The 16287-nt window shown below is 48.9% G+C and overlaps 7 protein-coding genes and 1 non-coding gene across 8 annotated transcripts; 3 read left to right on the top strand and 5 right to left on the bottom strand.

Annotated features, from left to right (window-relative positions):
- The first annotated feature begins 14 nt into the window (after positions 1-14).
- BO94DRAFT_t111 lies at positions 15-95 on the top strand. Its single transcript has one exon. It is a non-coding gene; the product is annotated as a tRNA-Ser (tRNA).
- Positions 96-600: 505 nt separating this feature from the next.
- On the bottom strand, positions 601-1503 carry BO94DRAFT_460911 (RTA1 domain-containing protein; the record flags this gene model as incomplete). The annotated part of the gene is made up of 2 exons (XM_025607905.1): positions 601-1289; positions 1350-1503. 2 exons carry the CDS (start codon positions 1501-1503, stop codon positions 601-603), a joined length of 843 nt encoding a protein of 280 aa, XP_025469840.1.
- A 658-nt stretch (positions 1504-2161) lies between these two features.
- On the bottom strand, positions 2162-2779 carry BO94DRAFT_461141 (uncharacterized protein; the record flags this gene model as incomplete). Its single annotated transcript, XM_025607914.1, has 3 exons — positions 2162-2273; positions 2333-2553; positions 2612-2779. 3 exons carry the CDS (start codon positions 2777-2779, stop codon positions 2162-2164), a joined length of 501 nt encoding a protein of 166 aa, XP_025469839.1.
- Positions 2780-3477: 698 nt separating this feature from the next.
- Positions 3478-4248, bottom strand: BO94DRAFT_615870 (DUF2985 domain-containing protein; the record flags this gene model as incomplete). Its single annotated transcript, XM_025616776.1, has 1 exon — positions 3478-4248. One exon carries the CDS (start codon positions 4246-4248, stop codon positions 3478-3480), a length of 771 nt encoding a protein of 256 aa, XP_025469838.1.
- A 940-nt stretch (positions 4249-5188) lies between these two features.
- Positions 5189-9477, top strand: BO94DRAFT_573286 (WD40 repeat-like protein; the record flags this gene model as incomplete). The annotated part of the gene is made up of 4 exons (XM_025614961.1): positions 5189-5372; positions 5419-5816; positions 6092-7774; positions 7831-9477. 4 exons carry the CDS (start codon positions 5189-5191, stop codon positions 9475-9477), a joined length of 3912 nt encoding a protein of 1303 aa, XP_025469837.1.
- Positions 9478-10870: 1393 nt separating this feature from the next.
- Positions 10871-11717, bottom strand: BO94DRAFT_532859 (uncharacterized protein). The gene has a single exon (XM_025611210.1). It carries the CDS (start codon positions 11506-11508, stop codon positions 11110-11112), a length of 399 nt encoding a protein of 132 aa, XP_025469836.1. The 5' UTR covers positions 11509-11717; the 3' UTR covers positions 10871-11109.
- A 779-nt stretch (positions 11718-12496) lies between these two features.
- BO94DRAFT_512011 (uncharacterized protein) lies at positions 12497-13388 on the top strand (the record flags this gene model as incomplete). The annotated part of the gene is made up of 3 exons (XM_025609791.1): positions 12497-12732; positions 12776-13001; positions 13056-13388. 3 exons carry the CDS (start codon positions 12497-12499, stop codon positions 13386-13388), a joined length of 795 nt encoding a protein of 264 aa, XP_025469835.1.
- Positions 13389-13537: 149 nt separating this feature from the next.
- BO94DRAFT_487579 (glycoside hydrolase family 76 protein) lies at positions 13538-15768 on the bottom strand. Its single transcript, XM_025609042.1, has 3 exons — positions 15253-15768; positions 14485-15182; positions 13538-14429 (listed from the first exon to the last, which is right to left on the bottom strand). Exons 1-3 carry the CDS (start codon positions 15320-15322, stop codon positions 13641-13643), a joined length of 1557 nt encoding a protein of 518 aa, XP_025469834.1. The 5' UTR covers positions 15323-15768; the 3' UTR covers positions 13538-13640.
- Positions 15769-16287: the final 519 nt, after the last annotated feature.

Genomic DNA, 16287 nt, shown 5'->3' with positions numbered 1-16287 from the left:
ATTTCCATCAATTAGTCAGTGTGGCCGAGTGGTTAAGGCGATAGACTAGAAATCTATTGGGTTCGCCCGCACAGGTTCGAGTCCTGTCGCTGACGATCTTTTTCTGTTTTTTTTTTTTTTTTTACTTCCATTTATCCCGGTCCCGCGATCCCTACCCTCACCATTCTCCTACCCATGACCCTCACAACGAGTATTAACCCCACACACCCTTCCCCTCACCAATAACAGAAAGCAATTTCCCGTTCCTCAGAAATATGGCTCGCACCGAAGGATGATAATCCCTTATAACTACCCTCAAATTCCCCGAGACGTTTCTGGGTCCAGGGCGATGTATCCGGGTGAACGGTAGTCGTGTCGACGATGATTTTGTTGATAATGTGCTCTGGGCTTCCGATTAGGGAGGTAATGCTGGATTGGACTGCGTTGTTAGTGGTTATGGTGATGAAGCCTCATTTCTTCGAAAAATGAATTAAAAAAGAAACCAAAAATTAGAGAAATGAAATTTCTATATACAAACTCAAGTCTATCTCACAAAGGAAATAATAAAGTAATGCACTGCACCAAAAAATAAAAAACCGAGGTAAAACAAGAAAAAAACAATCACCGCTCCGAACCCAACATCTCAACCTGATCCGCATCCACCTTATCATAAGGTTGTCGATCCGAGAGAATACGACTCGGATGCATAACATTAAACAACAGACAACACAACAACATCAGCACAGTATCAAATATATAGAGATATACCTCATGCTGTTGCAAAACCCCACTAGTACCTTGAACATACTCCACCACACGATAAACAGACCGAACCATAACAAGCACACTGGCAACGTACAACACCCGCATATAGGTATACCACGGTGGACTGATCGACAGAGACACTGGGGTTGGCGAGGATCTCATCCGCAGATGAAAGACCATAGAAACAACGATAAAGAACCCGAAAAAGACCAACTGGACAATGAGACCGATCACGATGACCCTATTACCCAAAGACACACTGCTAGGGGTTTTGGCACTAGCCATCATGCCACCACCACCACTCTGGATGAAGAATGAAAGCACGTCGCCCGTCACGAAGACCTTGGTTAGCCAGGATGGTCGGATAAGGGAGCGTGAATCGCCGTGGACGAGGCGGATGATCCGTCCTAGGATCATGTAGATGGAGGCGGAGAAGAGAGACGGAGCGAGGAGGAGCAGTAGCTGTTGTCCGACGTAGGGCATCACGGTCCAGTTCGGGGTTTGTTTGGCACTGAAGTACCGGATTATGTAGCCGAATGCTTCGACTAGAGGGTTGGAAATGTTAGGGAGGTTGGAGTCTTAGAGTAGGGAGAGAGGAGACTTACACAAGCCGCCGATGATGAACGGTACAAAATACCATGTCCGCGTGCGGAACATCTGGATGAGATGCAGCACGGTGGTTGCGGCGAATAGTCCGGCGAGAATGATGGCCGCACTGGTGGAGGGATCATAGTCGTAGAGTTTGTAGCTACTTGACATGATGAGGATCGCGATGGACACGGAATTGCAGAAATCGAATTGCGGGAAAAGCAAAGACTCAAGGACATGGGAGAAGAGCAAGCTTTGTATCTTGACTAGTCAGTTCGCTGTATCTGCGCTTAGGAGGCGCTACAGCTTCACTGGCCAGGCTGGCGATATTTTCTGGACTATTGGCACAGAAACGCTGAACCACCGACTACCGAGTTAGGGCAAGGATACGAGTACGAAAGGGGGAAGCGGGCGATCATTCATTCCCTCGAGTCTCGACTCTCTTCCTAGCCACCACAGCCATCGATGCCAACTCGACTCCGGAGATGGAAATGGAACTGCCTAGCCCAGAGCTCTTGGCAAACGTTTCATTGGGGCGGAGGTATTTTTGGTGACACCGCGCTGATGGAAATGTCATACCCGACAGGGCTGAAGCATGATGGTCCATCGACCCACATTCGCCGGTATTTGTATCTTACATTGAGCAGTGTTTCGAAGAAACATCCCATAAAATGCTGTATTGAAACAGTAAGCCTGATACATTGGACAATGGTTTACTGAACTAAGTAGCTGCAAACAATAAACAGTCTATGTATCGTGCCTCGACTGCGACATATGCGCATCTAAAGTCCTTCATTCATCAAGTCATCAATTCATAACCACGACAATCCTAGACCACCTCGCCTTCACCAGCAGACTTCTCCTTCCCCGGAACAACCCCATGAACCTTGAAATACCGATAGTCTTGCACGCATATAAATGACAAAAAGCCCACAACACCACTGCAGTCCATCATCAGCATCAACCTCATAAAACGCAAGCCAAGATGGGATAAACTCACCACAACACCAACGCCAGGATAGCCACGATGGCACCCAACGCCTTACTACCAGCACTATGCCCCCCGCTTCCACCAAGAATACTGATGATGAACAACGCAAACCAAAACACGGTATCGATTATATCAAGGATCATGTTGGCTTTGGGACTGGCCCACCGCTTGAAGCGGTCCTTGTAGGTCGTCAAGACTTGGTAGGTCAGGAAGACAGCCGCTTTGATGCACTGGAGGACGTATATGGTTAGATCATGCCTGCGAGGACTTTGCGAGTAACAAGCATACCACTGCAATTCCCCAAATATTGGTGCGTGTTGCTGGTGTTCTTGGGATAGCTAGTCGCACGATAATGAGAAGAAAAGTCAAGCAGATGAGAGATGCGATGAGGATGTGTAGACGACGCTTGAAGAGTGGACGGTCGGCCGTGTCGAGGAATTTCGTGAAGTCGATCATAATTGATCTGGTTTGCTGTGATAATGCAGGTGGACAATGGAGGTATATCATGTAGTTGAACTCTGTGAGTTGTGAGGAGTGGAATGGGTTCTGATTAGGATGAATTGTTCGAGGCTGGAATACGGCGGGTCTACTGATCTTTCTATGCTCTCCAGCCATCTTAGTGTATTCGATCCAGCACAGCAAGAAAAGCTTTAAAATAGTCATCCGCATGGAAGTTTGATGGTTGGTCCATTGTTTTGCATGTCATGGAACAGATGAGAGGCAGTGGGTTTCGTATAGATTACCCGTTTGGGAAAGGGTACGGTTGCTGCCTGATTGGCAGCGTGTGATTGGTTGATCAGATCCCCCAGCCTCCCTTCGACCCTGAATTAACGGCTTCACTCATATTCGGAGCGAGGGCAGATAATTTGATGGCGGGAATTGTACACCTCTATCGCATGCGATATTTCGCATCTTGAGGATGTAGTAGTGACCAAGTTATGATTGATGATATAAGGTAGGACTAGAAACAGTGTTTCTGTCAGGCCGCTGAATATGTAGCCAGTCAAACCCTCTGTTGAATTGGACTCACGTAGTGATAGTTCGCGTGAAGGAATTGTCAGGCAGTCGACGGTAGGTTTTATTCAGATAAAAGAATGATCCTAAGAAGGAATCCAAGGAGAAACAGCAACACATCTGGCCTCTTGCTTTGAGATTTAAGATGAGTCTGCCTGGTTCACGTGCAGGTATCCCTGTCCAAGTGTATCAGAGCGGGCAGAGGGGTTGGCATGAGGCACCAGCAACAGAGCGCCTGGATGCTCACTAGCTTTGTTGATGCGTTTCTTCTCCAGCCACATGATGATCCCAGCGCCCGCGGCAACCAGGCAAGCCAGACACACAAAGAGGCCCGTGGTCCAACTGGGTCGGTTGAATCGGTTCATGGCCCACATGCAGACAGCCAAACAGACTTGAAAGATGGAGTTTAACATGTTTCCCCAGACTACCGCGTCCATCTTCCACAGCGGGGTGGGCAGTCTCAAGCCACTTGCGGCGTCGGTGGTACTTGGCAGGACCCCGTCTTGTGCCTCTGGGAGGAACCATTTGGCATGGATCTCCGCTAGATGGGCCAGCCCTCGTTGGCGAGTGCGGGGAGAGCGAGCTAATCTCCAACGGCACCACTGGCACAGGTCACGAATGCGCCATGGAGCTAATCCAAAGCCAGTAACACAGAACAGTGCATTAAGAATTTGGGAATCGATCTCGATCCAGATGCGACGCGATGAGTTGGGGCTGTTACAGCTGGGATGGCACATCGCTGGGGCTGCATTGCACAGTAATAAAAAGAGCATTCCGCCCCAGGCAATCACGTTCAGCCCATAGATCGTGATGAAGAATCCCAGTGGGGTGAAGACCCAGCGTAGAAACGCTTGGGTTGTGGCCACCCAGCCGGGGGTCATAACCGTCTTGTCTGCTTTGGAAAGACTCATCTGTCTGGTTGTCTCGTAAGGGAAGTAAAGATGGGGAAATTATGGATGGTAGAGAAGAAAGAGTTAAAAGAGGGGTGATATAAAACCATTAGGCATGAAAAAAGGACCTTTTATGCCCCAATCAACACAATTGGGAACTGGTATGACATTATGTAGCGGATCTGGCCAAAAAGCAGCAATCTAAAAATGGGATTATCCCGAACAGGCAAGCGAATACGAGGGCAAAAGCGGGCCGAAGATTCTGAAGTGGGCCAAAGTTAAAAGAGTGGCCCGACCATACGGAGTACCTTTACGGCATTCACATCTGTCTCACTCCTAGCAGCCTCTGGGTTAGCCTTGGATTATGCATAAATCCCGACCCACCCGATTATATGATTGCCGGAGGGTCTGCCGAGTCCAGAAGTACCTGGCAACAAATGATTGGCTTGCCAACAATCAAACAACTACTTTACACAGACATGGAAGCATATAAATAGCAGGGTGCGCTCGCTGTAAGTCTCAACCAACAAGTAGGGCTACCGACGTGGCACCTGTATCGGGTAACTTGCAGGAACAGTTCAGTTACACCACTAAAATTAACTTTATAACAGAAGAAACCCACTGCGAGTCTAGATCAACTCCGGATAAGCTTCCGTTCTAGACGTTGGCTGACCACAAAATCCGAGCCCCAATGTATCTAAAGCATCGAAAGAACACAGAGATGATTTTGATGTATCCATCACGTGTGACCGGTTGTGCATGAATAGCGCCAAGTACCTATGCTGGATTGGCTGATGTCCCCGAGCACCCCACAGGAAAGCAGCTTTGAATGTCAGCTTTCCACGTCAACCCTGCACTTCAGCCGCACAAGCAGCAGCCCAAGCTGCGGGGTCCGAAACAAGACTTCTTCACTTATCCGTGACAACATCATCTCGGGAAACTACTAAACTTATGGGCGAAAATGCCTTTCCACGCATGGCTCGAGAAGAGGTCAAGCCGGTTGAAGGAACGGTTGAGGTCTCATGCAAAAGAGGAAAGCGAAAGGAACCACGATGGTGGTGCCAATCAGGCAGCAGCTGTGCCACAGGGGGCAAGCTTCACCCAGCCTATTACTGACAAATTCTGCACTTCTAGTGAAGAAGTCGGTGGGTTTTTCTCCAGCTAGACGATGGATTATGCTTCTGATGCTAGTAACAGGGGTGGTCCATGAATGCACAGCCAATGCATCGATTTCCTTACCGTTTACCCACGACGTCATTTGGAGAACGGCCTATGACAACCTCAGAAGTGATGACAAAAAGGGAGTGTATGTGGCAAAGTATGAAGAAATCATTTCGATGGTCTTTTCTGAGGATTCCCGTGGCAAAGATGCACCCCCCAGCCTCATCGATGGCACGTCGTTGGGAGATTCGAGACTAAGATATCTGGTCGACAAGGGTTTGCAAAATGTCAAATCGAGCAAACAAGCAAGTGACAAGCTCAACAATGTGGTTGATATCATTGAGAGGGTCGAGGCTCTGATCGGGATTCCTCTGAAGAATGTCTCACAAACTGCATTACCATGGGCTGTCGTTTCCTCAAGTCTGGAAGTAGGCTACGATCTAACCCTTGACGAACGTCCACATGATAACCTGCCAGTGGAACATAGATCCTTATTCAATCTGCAAAATCCTTGAATGCCTTCTACGCTGGAGTCAAAGGGGTCGTTTCGAAGATCGATTGGTACTCGCACATTTCCGGCCAGCTTCTCAGCGAGAGCCACGACCCACTCAAACAAAGCCGTGAGATGCTGAAGAAAGATCTTCTAGGCATCTAAGAGTCCCTCCTATTTTACCAGATAAAGAGCGTCTGCTTCTACTATCAGCCCCAATACAAAGTCATATTCCGCACATCGTTGAAACTTGATGATTGGGAGGGGGATTTGAAGAGAATTTCAACACGCGAGGAATCGTTCCAGAAACGGCTGGCACAATACAAACCAGAGCAGTTAATTGCCCAGGTCGAGAGGCTAATGCTGAATACACAGGATGACACGAAAGTCAAAGAATATCATGAAATCATGTCAGCCTTGCGGGGAATTGATCCACGGTCGGAAATGAAGAACATTGAAGATCGGAAAGACAGAATAATCCGGGATGTGTCCAAATGGGCCCTTGACACCCACGAATATAAGAAATTCCTGGACTGGGACAGTCCCTCAGCAGAGAATCTGCTATGGATCAACGGCCAAGCCGGCACCGGAAAGACAATGCTATTGATTGGAATAATTCAGGAACTCACGACCCAGATACGTCGACCGGAAGCACCGGAAATTCTGTACTTCTTTTTTCAGAACAAAGACACTCAGCTAGATCATGGCGCGGCACTGCTTAGAGCTTTTATGTGGCTCCTTCTTCGGCAATGTCCAAGGCTCCTTCAACATATCAGCAGTGAATATGCCGTTTCCGGGGAAAAGCTCTTCGATGACAAATTTGCATTCCAGAGCTTGTCTCCTATTCTGAAGAACATGCTTCAGGATCCCGATCTTGGGCGCGTTGTACTCGTGGCTGATGCCCTTGACGAATGCCATGATAATGACCAAGAACGGGTCATAGCCTTTTTACAAGGGCTATTACCTGAACATAAAGCGCGTTCTGAGATCAAGGTCCTTGTTTCTGGTCGACCATCGTGGGAGCTCGAAAATAGGTTCAAAAGTGTTAGACATGGCACTGTCTTGAGACTGGACAACTACTCCTTGAGCGAACAAATCAATACTTATATTGGCCACCGCGTTCGGCAGCTGACACACGACGGAACCCGGGTCCCCATGGATAACTTGAGAAAGCAACTAGAAGATAAATCGGGAAATACATTTATCTGGGACTCGCTGATCTGCAAAGAGCTCGGGCGGTCACCCAATCACTCGTGGGATGACATTCTTAAAGCTGTCCCGAAGGATCTGACAGACCTCTACAACTTTCTCCTCAAGAGGTTGGGAGAAAACCACATCAAGACCCGATTCCGCTACTGCAGAGATGCTCTATGTCTTGTCATACTCACACGTCGACCATTGCGCTTGAGCGAAATGAGTCTGCTGGCTGGATGGCCCGACTATCGCACATTGTCTGTTGTGCAGGACTGCAGATCGTTCCTGGCGATTCAGAATGATACGGTATACCCTATCCACCAGACAGCTCTGGAGTTTCTAAAGGACCACTATGAAGACCTCCAAAACGCACCCCCCAAAGAAGCCCACCATAAGCTCTTCCGTCAATCTTTGAAATGCATGAGAGAGACATTGAGACAAAATGTCTACAACTTAGCCAAAGACTGTATTTCATTGGAAGAGTTTCGGACACCGATGCAAGATCCCCTTGGCGCGGTTCGTTACTCATGTCGATACTGGGTCTATCATTTAGAACAGGGAGGCTTAGACAAGTTCGATACAAGCTTGGTATATGAATTTGTTACCCGACACTTCCTTCACTGGTTGGAGGCGATGGCTTTCTTAGGCATGATATCGAGTACTATAGGAATCATCGACGCACTACAGCGGCTACTTCTCAAGGTAAGTGTCTGATCATGATCAGTTCAGGGGAAGATAACTAATACTTTGGGATATAGGTGGGTGAGGTCTCCAAACTGCCAGGTTTTCTAACCGACGGGAAAAGATTCATCTTGAAGAACATGACAATTGCCAGCTCTGCACCACTCCAGCTATATACTTCTGCATTGTTTTTTGCCCCCAAGGCGAGCATCGTGCGAACTACGTTCCACCGCTCTCTCCCTCCCTGGATCGTGCGGTTACCAGAACCCGAGAGTAGCTGGGGTGGGCTCTTGCGAACACTGAGCAGATGTAGTTACAATGCTCTAGCATTCTCTTCCGACGGACAGTGGCTTGCAACTTCATGGGAAAACACGGTCTGTATCTGGGAAACATCCACGTGGAACCCAAGCAGATCGCTTGAGCATACTTCCTATGTGAGATGTGTTGCATTCTCTCAAGAACAACCTTTCTTAGCCGTAGGTGGCGAGCACACGGTGGTTCTATGGGATACAGCACGGTGGGAGAAAAGGTACACTGTGAAGCACGCAGACTACGTTTCTTCAATTGCAGTCTCACAAAATGGACAATTACTAGCTGTGGCATCCTGGAACTGTGTAAAGGTATACGACATAACCAAGAAAGCGGCAGTGTGGTCCGCACGAAGTGGGACGACGGCGCCTTCTGTTGCCTTCTGCCCAGGCAAGAACCTTCTTGCATTCACATCTGGCGGGGCAATTTACTTACGACAGTCGAAGACAGGTGATTTTGTACGCGATGTGCATACTATGCACTGTGATAATGTCCGCATCAGATTTTCCTCGAGTGGGAAGATTATGGGCGCCTTCCGTATGGCTGAAGGCATCCAAGTTTGGAATACTGAGACATGGACCCCTGTGTCGCATATTGATAAGGTTACCCAGGATTTTAATTTTGGGATGTCATTGGGGCACGATGACCTTTTAATGGAAGGATATAACTCAGGGGATACCGTCGATATCTGGGAGGCAGCAACAAGCACTCACCGGCAACTAGTTCTGTACCAAGTGTATGGGCCAGTTAAACTGTCATTCTCCCCAGCCGAACAGATCCTCGCCTACTCAAGTCATGATGGAACGGTCAAGCTATGGGACACTAGGCTGGGGATACGGCAAGGAAAACCAGAGAAAAGAGAACGACCACATAAAGACATCGTGGATAGAGTAGTATTTAGCCCGGGTGGTCGGTATGTCGCATCGCGCGATTGGAGTGGACGCATTGTTATGTGGGATGCAGAAAAAGGCACAGAACGATACCATTTTCAAACCACTGCGGCTCCGACTCGGGACCTTCTATTCTCCCCAGACGGTCGGTGGCTTGTATCATGGGCATCAAAAAATAATATTAAGGCTTGGAACACACAGACAGGAATATTGGAGAAGGAAGTCCGCATGCAGCCGTCAGTTCGAAGTGAGCTCTTGTTCTTCGTTAAGGATGGCCTGATTATTCCCTCGTTGGATAACGCTACAATCGTTCCCGAGTTGGCCTCGCTGGAAAACTTGCCAACCATAGCGGAGTTCGAGATCGAGCATAACTGCATAGTCAAGACCAAGAGCAGGGACAAGATTATGTGGCTTCCTCCTGAGTATTATCCTCGCAATGGTAACGCTTATGCGGTTCATAATCGTACCATTGCATGTGGAACAGCATCGGGGTATGTACATTTCTTGGAACTTGCAGAGGAATAGTTGCAATATTGATCAATCTTGGCCTGTGGTTGTTATCTCTGTTCTTGGTTTTTGAACTTGATTCAAATAAATTGGGTATCTCTCTCTATGAATTTAATCACATTTCTCACCACAATTGATCCTCACCTTTATATCCGTGTAAATCCCACACCAAACCCGCTACATTAACCCTAACCTCCATCCATACCCTCCTCACCATCCTATTCAGAACTCCAAACATCTCCCCCGCAATATCAAACATCACACACACAAACCTCAGATAGCCACATTCAGCTCAGCCCTAACGTTCAACCACGCCGTATACCAAACCACCGCAGTTATCTCTCAAACCCATCTCCAACCCCACCGCACAACAATAAGATCCCCAATTCCGAATCCCCGAATTATACATACACCTCCATTATCCACTCCCTTGTGCATAATACTCCGCATCTATTCCGGCTGACAATTCCCCCAAGACGGGGCCATCGTAGGCTGTCCCGACGGATAAGCGATGAGATAGATGTTCTCGTCAGCGATGATATTCAGTCCCGGATGGAAGAGGGGATGTGGAGGTGCGGATGAGGAAGCCTGCGAAGCTGCGATCTCGGTTAATCTGGTGCATGAGACTAAAAGTGTATGTGTTTATGTGGTGCAGGGGTCGGAGGTGGAAGTGGTTGGCTTCGTAGAGGAGGACTGCTTGAGTATAAGAGAGTCTGAAAGTCAAAATACAGCGAAGAAAGAAATATCTAGAGAATTATTAGGAATCAAGACTTCACTGTAATGGTATATCGGAATCCCGTGATAAAGACAATGTCAATACATTATGTTAGTGGAATAAAGGAATAAAGCAGACCGTTTGTATGACCTATAGGTATTCGCAGCACAGCCATCATAATGACCGCGCATGAAAACTTCAACACGACGAGAGACTCGTGTTGAGACTATACCAACCATGGAAATACCGAGAATCCATGCGTCTGACTAAGATGAAAGCTAGCTGTAAGAGGACCTGTCATGGGTTGAGGTAGCCGTGGTCCGTATACGAAGGCTGGGATTCGCCACTGCTACCCTTCTCTTGAGAGTAAGCTTTAGGTTGCATTCATTTCCAGTCCCCGTTTAGTGAGAGATTTACGGCCGTGGTGAGATTCAGGCTTGCTGTGTAGGATTATTAATGGTATCTTGAGACCTTTTATCGGCCGAGTCCTGGTTAGCATGGGGAGAATTCTGTCAAAGCTGATTGTGTAGAGGTGGCTATGGTTTAAGAGAAAAGAATCAAGTTACTACCATCGCAAATTAGAGTGATCATAGGAGCAATTATTGGTAAAGAAGGGTTATTTGCATGGCATGTATTCCGCAGACCCATGAACCCGCCTTCAAAGCATGTCTAATATTTCCCCTGCGCCTCTACTGTGCTCGACCTTTCATATCCCAAACTCCTTGCATGAATGCGACAACAAGAAAGAAGTGACACTGATGCTTTCATGTAGGTATAGTATGCAAGAATTTTCAGTATGTATAATATCCTCCTCACATGCTTCTCTTCAAACCTCCTTGTCATCCACCTCCAGAGATCCTGTGCATAGTTGTAGAGACCACCCCATCACCGTCGAGTTCGTTCTCAAAACAGCGCCTGTCGAGGAAGGAATAGAGCTATGCAGCCTCATCACTTCGCGGAGAATGCGTCAACGTCGACAACCTCCGTTTTAGGAAACGATATTCATCAAAAGGGTTTGAATATGCTTCCAGAGCATGCCGGGCCTTTTCGTCCAAAGGACCATCATTCATTCCGGGGTGGTTGTCTTGTGTATGGTGGCAGCACGGAAGACACAACTCAGCCTGCTCCTTCATACACTCTTCCGAATTGCGATCATGCTCAAATTGAAACCAACGAGCTTCTTCTTCGGTGCGATCTGACAAGATGAATTTGGTATTGAGATCTGTCACACACGATGTACTTTTGCAAAGAATAGGGCTAGAAGCAAGAGAGAATGAAAGCGGCTCCTGGCCACGACCAATCAAGTTCAGAGATTTCTTCAGCGACCAAGGCATTTTGAGGAATAGATAGAAGACACGAAGGCTTGAGCACCGGGATTTGGCCCCATGCCTTGCTTCATATAGCCCTCGCTGTTTACAAACGGGGAACATTCCACGAGAAAAACCCTCGAGCCATGAACCGCCTCGACAATAATGGATGGGCTTACAGCCACAGGAGTTCCTCAATGCCAAGCATTCCAAGAAGACTCATGATTCATGGGGAGATAGGGAATGTTTGGTAGCGGCCAGCCCGAAACAGTGGTTCTGGTTGACAGGGAGAGGGGCCGACCTCGTAGTAAAGACATCGGGAATTTCCGATCGGTCTAGAATCCTCCTGTGCAAAGCCCGAGCTTCTCCACCGGCCGGACGTCTGGCAGCCGAGCATATTCCAACGTGTGGCTGCTGTAGTATGTGAGGCCGGGTTGCTGATTGGGCGGCTGACTTTTCCGGCCACCCAGGGCGCCCGCTGGTTGGCTGGGAAACCTTCGCAGCCGAACGCGTGCCCTTATACATGGCAGATGTCACCCCATGGTTGCAGCCCCTCGATTCACACGCTCGTTGGCCCCGGTGGCGAGCAGCTGTCATGTCGTTTTCCCCATCTCGGTAACTCGGCCGTCCCGGGCGGCTGGGCCACTGTAACCCACTGCGTGCACCATGAATCCACCGCTCCGCAACCGGGGAGCTGTCTCGATCGGGGTCTATCTAGTTGTGGTTCTCCAATCAGTGAGGGTTGTTATATCACGCGTGGGGAATAGCCCGTATTCTGAGGGGGCTGTCGGTATGACAGGTCGAGGTGTCTATCAGTTGTGCGGATTCATATAGTGATGAGGTATCTCGACTTTGCCATCTAGAAGGAAGCCTCGGATGTTTTGAATTCGTGCCGTATAATAGGGATTCAGTTGCCTGATGATTTCTGATCGCTTTGACGAATTCCATTGCGGTGATCGCTGACTGTCGTTCAATTGCCACTGCCATTCCAGTCTTACTCTTGTCAGACGCGACAATGATCCGCCCACAATCAGCTGTTCGTGATGATATCGTCATCGAGGAAGATGCCAAAGTCAATGTGGATTATCTCGCACATGCTTGGACATACGAGGACATGTGGGCTACCAGGAAACACGTCCGTAAGATCGACCAGCGAAGTCTTGTCAGATGTCGATTCGAAAATGCTCTCTGGAGGGCGTGGTTGTCATCAAGCCGGTCCGTACGGACACCAGCGGCATCATCGCTTGGTAAGTCCCCCGGTTGATAATGTGGTTGCAGCTCTGACCAAGCGCAGGGACAAGGATAGTGACATTACCTGGTTTTACGGTCCGTTGAAGTCCAGCAGCAACAACACCACACCCTGCGGTTCGCCATCGACGCAGAGCCCCAGAAAGCCATCCTTGAAGAGAAAGCCGAGCACATGGGAGATGCAAGATTTCCCCACAATACCGGACGCATTTACGAAGCATCAGTCGCTGCTCGGCCGAGTGTGGAATATAACCATCCAATCAGTCCCCAGCGTGAGTTAACCACGCCCATCTTCCCGAACCAACGCTAATTAATCTCTTTACTAGATTCTCCTCAATTCTCCTCAGCCGTGGAACAAGAAAAGAAAATGCCGAGTACACTTCGAAGAGCAGGTCCAACAGTGCCAGTTTGCTCGTGACGAGCGATGGATTCGAAGCTACAGCCCTTATCTCTTGGAGCACACCGCGGTCCGCATGGATGCAATGCACACACAGCAGACAATCGAACCATTACCCTCGACTTACCTTACCGGCTTTGAGGCGTTCGAGTCAACAGACTCTGCTCACTGTCACGCAATTTTCAACTTTCTCGAAGAGCTGGAGTATGTCCTCTCAGTCTTGGTGCTTTGTCCTACCGTTGGACCGAGATTTCCTTCCTAGTTTGCGAGTATCCGCTGATACATTTGATAGTCAGAATATTTGACCTTAGCTGATATACAGTGTTTAATTAATGGTAGAGAAAAAAAGGGGAGGTAGACTTAGATGATAAAAGTCAGAAATGTGGAATAGGGCTACTCATGTTATAATATCCAATACTTGTATTTATCTGCTTGCGGTGTTAGGAAGGCGCATGTACTATTTCTCACGACATAATCTAATACCACACTATAAACCATCAATCAAAAGCATTTATCATCCCATCTCATATCGCGACCCACGGCCATAGCCTCCCACCTCCGACACCGCAACCGACTCCATCTCATGAGGATCATACCTAACCTGGCCCGGAAGTTCCGTCGTCATCCCATTACCCATCTCAGGAACATATCTCCCCTGCGCCATCTCGACCGGACCTCGTCCTTGAGCCGAATAATACGGCTCATACGGCTCCCTCGTCGGAACCGGAATCCTCCTTTGATTCCTCTTCAAGGCAAAGAGAATGCCTGCAAGGATCAACGCCACGCCCGCCGCGGCCGCAACCACGGCACCAGCGATAACAGCCTTTGAAATGCCCTTCTCACTCTTGGTCTTTTTCGAAGCATCGCCACTCTTCGAGTTCCCGCTGCTGCTGGTGGTATTCCCGGATTTGCTCGTCTCCGGGGCCAGCAGCTTGGAGGTGAAAATATTGGCCGCATTCCAGGTATTCTCAAACGATGAATCGTTGTTATACGTGCTACTCCCCCAATCCGATCCACAGACAGTGTGGTTACTCGTGCCATCGCATTGCTCCGCCACAGCCACGGCCGTGTCCTGCAGTAAGGGCACAATGCGGTCCGCCAAGTCCGGCATTAGGTTTGCCACGGACGCAAGGCACAACGCCAGGAATCCCTTGAAAGGGTAGGCAGACAGCGTGGATTGCTCTGCCGTTCCCAGACTGGAACTGTCAAAGCCCACTTCGACCATGATGTTGTTGATGAAGAATGTGTCCAGAGTGCTGTTAAGTAACCCCTCGGTCCGGGTCATCCACACATCCGACTTGGTCTGCTTCCATTAGCCATCTCCCCCACCCCATATAATAACGGGATGGAATACTCACAGCATGATACATATGCGCCGCCCCACTCAAATACAAGCCATACGCCCAAGACCACCGCGACGTATCGACAGCCACACAACTCGCATTCGCCGTCCGATTCGACACCAGCTCACTAACCGACCAATCCGTCGTATTCACCATCCCATTCTTCTCACTCCACGACCACGCACTAGCCGCATACTCCGCATACGTACCCTGATCCGACCCCGAGCTAGCGGCGGCAATCCTCGCCGCAAGCTGAAAATACGCCCCGTTATCAAACCAATCGAATTGCGTTCCATGTTCGTCGCTCTCATCATCATACAACCCCCCATTGCACACGGAGCCTTGATCAATCATCAGATCAAGCGTATACGCGACTTTCTTCGCCCAGGCCAACCACGACGAGTTCGTCGGACTCCCTGGGAAATCCACCTCCGCGGCAGCGATGGCAGCCAGACCCCAGGAGACGAAGTCGCTGGTCAGGACTTCGATCTCCACCCAGACGCCGCTGTAGATGCCTTCGGATTGGTTGTGCATGCGCTCGATGATCTTGTCGTTGTAGGTGGTGTTGCCGGTGGCGTTCCAGTAGGAGATTAGCGATGTGTAGAGCATGCCCTCTGGGTAGCCGGTAGAGTAGATTGGGTTGATGGTGCCGTTGAAGTTGGCGTCAGTGAGGAGGTTGGTGAGTTCGGTGGTTGCGGCGGTTTTGATTGTGTCTGTGGGGTATACTGTTAGCATCCAAGCCCTTTCTTGATTATGTGGGGGAGGTACTAGGGGGGGAAATACCCGTTTTGGTGATATTGAACTCAATCGCCGATACACACCCCGCTAAAAGCAGGGTACGCCAGACACGCATATTGAAAGGTGGATGAAATCAAACCCTAGTTGAAGCACAAGACAATGACAGTGAAAAATCAGTTTAGAGGAGCAACTCACCTTTTTAACACTTGGTATCATTGTGTGCTGACACTCTCAGCCTCACGCATCTTTCCTACTAGCAGGGATGTATCTTCTAGTGCGAGACTAGGGTGGTGGCTGTCACTTTGAAGGCTTGATTCCGATCCACATGGCTCTGATCAGGGTCATGGGGCGGGGGGTGCTGATTGGCTGGCTCGCGTAGATAATAACTGCTAACGATCCTGGTTGGTTGGGGTGTGGGGCTGCGGATGAACCTCAGGATTCGGTGTCAGCGGTGGTAGGATTGTTTTCAGCTAGCCTTGTGGAGGGCATGGCTGTGTGTGTGCGTAGCCTTGTCGGGTGGTTAATTATAGCTTGGATGTGAGGGGGTTTGGGCAGTGGGTGTTGTGGCTTTGGGGTTGGAGGGGGTTGGAGGGGACCTGTCGATCCGGGGGGGCGTCTCGGTGGATTATCAAGCAAAGGGTTTATTTCTAAGCAAATACAAAGATAACGTTAATTAGTTAATTTACGGGGAGTAGTCAGCTTAATTTACCTCCAAGTCAGCACTGATCCAGCCCGGCAACATGTAGGGTCCATCAACATAACGACGTAAAGTGAGATAATAACTCAATTTTTTCCGGGAGGGGGGTAGATTTGGCTTTGATAATCCAGAGTTATCTATCAACATCAGGCTGTGAGCTTTACCTAATTGGTGAGCTGGCCTAATTTTACGATCAGCCGCACTCTAAAATTGACCATTAGGTAGAATCTGATGGAATTTCCCAACTAGACCAAAAGAGATACCCCTCGGCTAGTGGAACAATTCCAAGGTGAATACTAAGTAGGTTCCAACAGAACCCGGAATATTCCTTAATTAGGATACCATCACTATTTGAGCCCTAGTTGTTTCTTCTACTTTATGCC

The sequence above is a fragment of the Aspergillus sclerotioniger genome (assembly GCF_003184525.1).
Source record: "Aspergillus sclerotioniger CBS 115572 chromosome Unknown BO94scaffold_7, whole genome shotgun sequence".
NCBI classification, from domain to species: Eukaryota; Fungi; Ascomycota; class Eurotiomycetes; order Eurotiales; family Aspergillaceae; genus Aspergillus; species Aspergillus sclerotioniger.
Note: the sequence above shows the minus strand (reverse complement) of the source record. Positions and strands in the feature narration are given on the sequence as shown.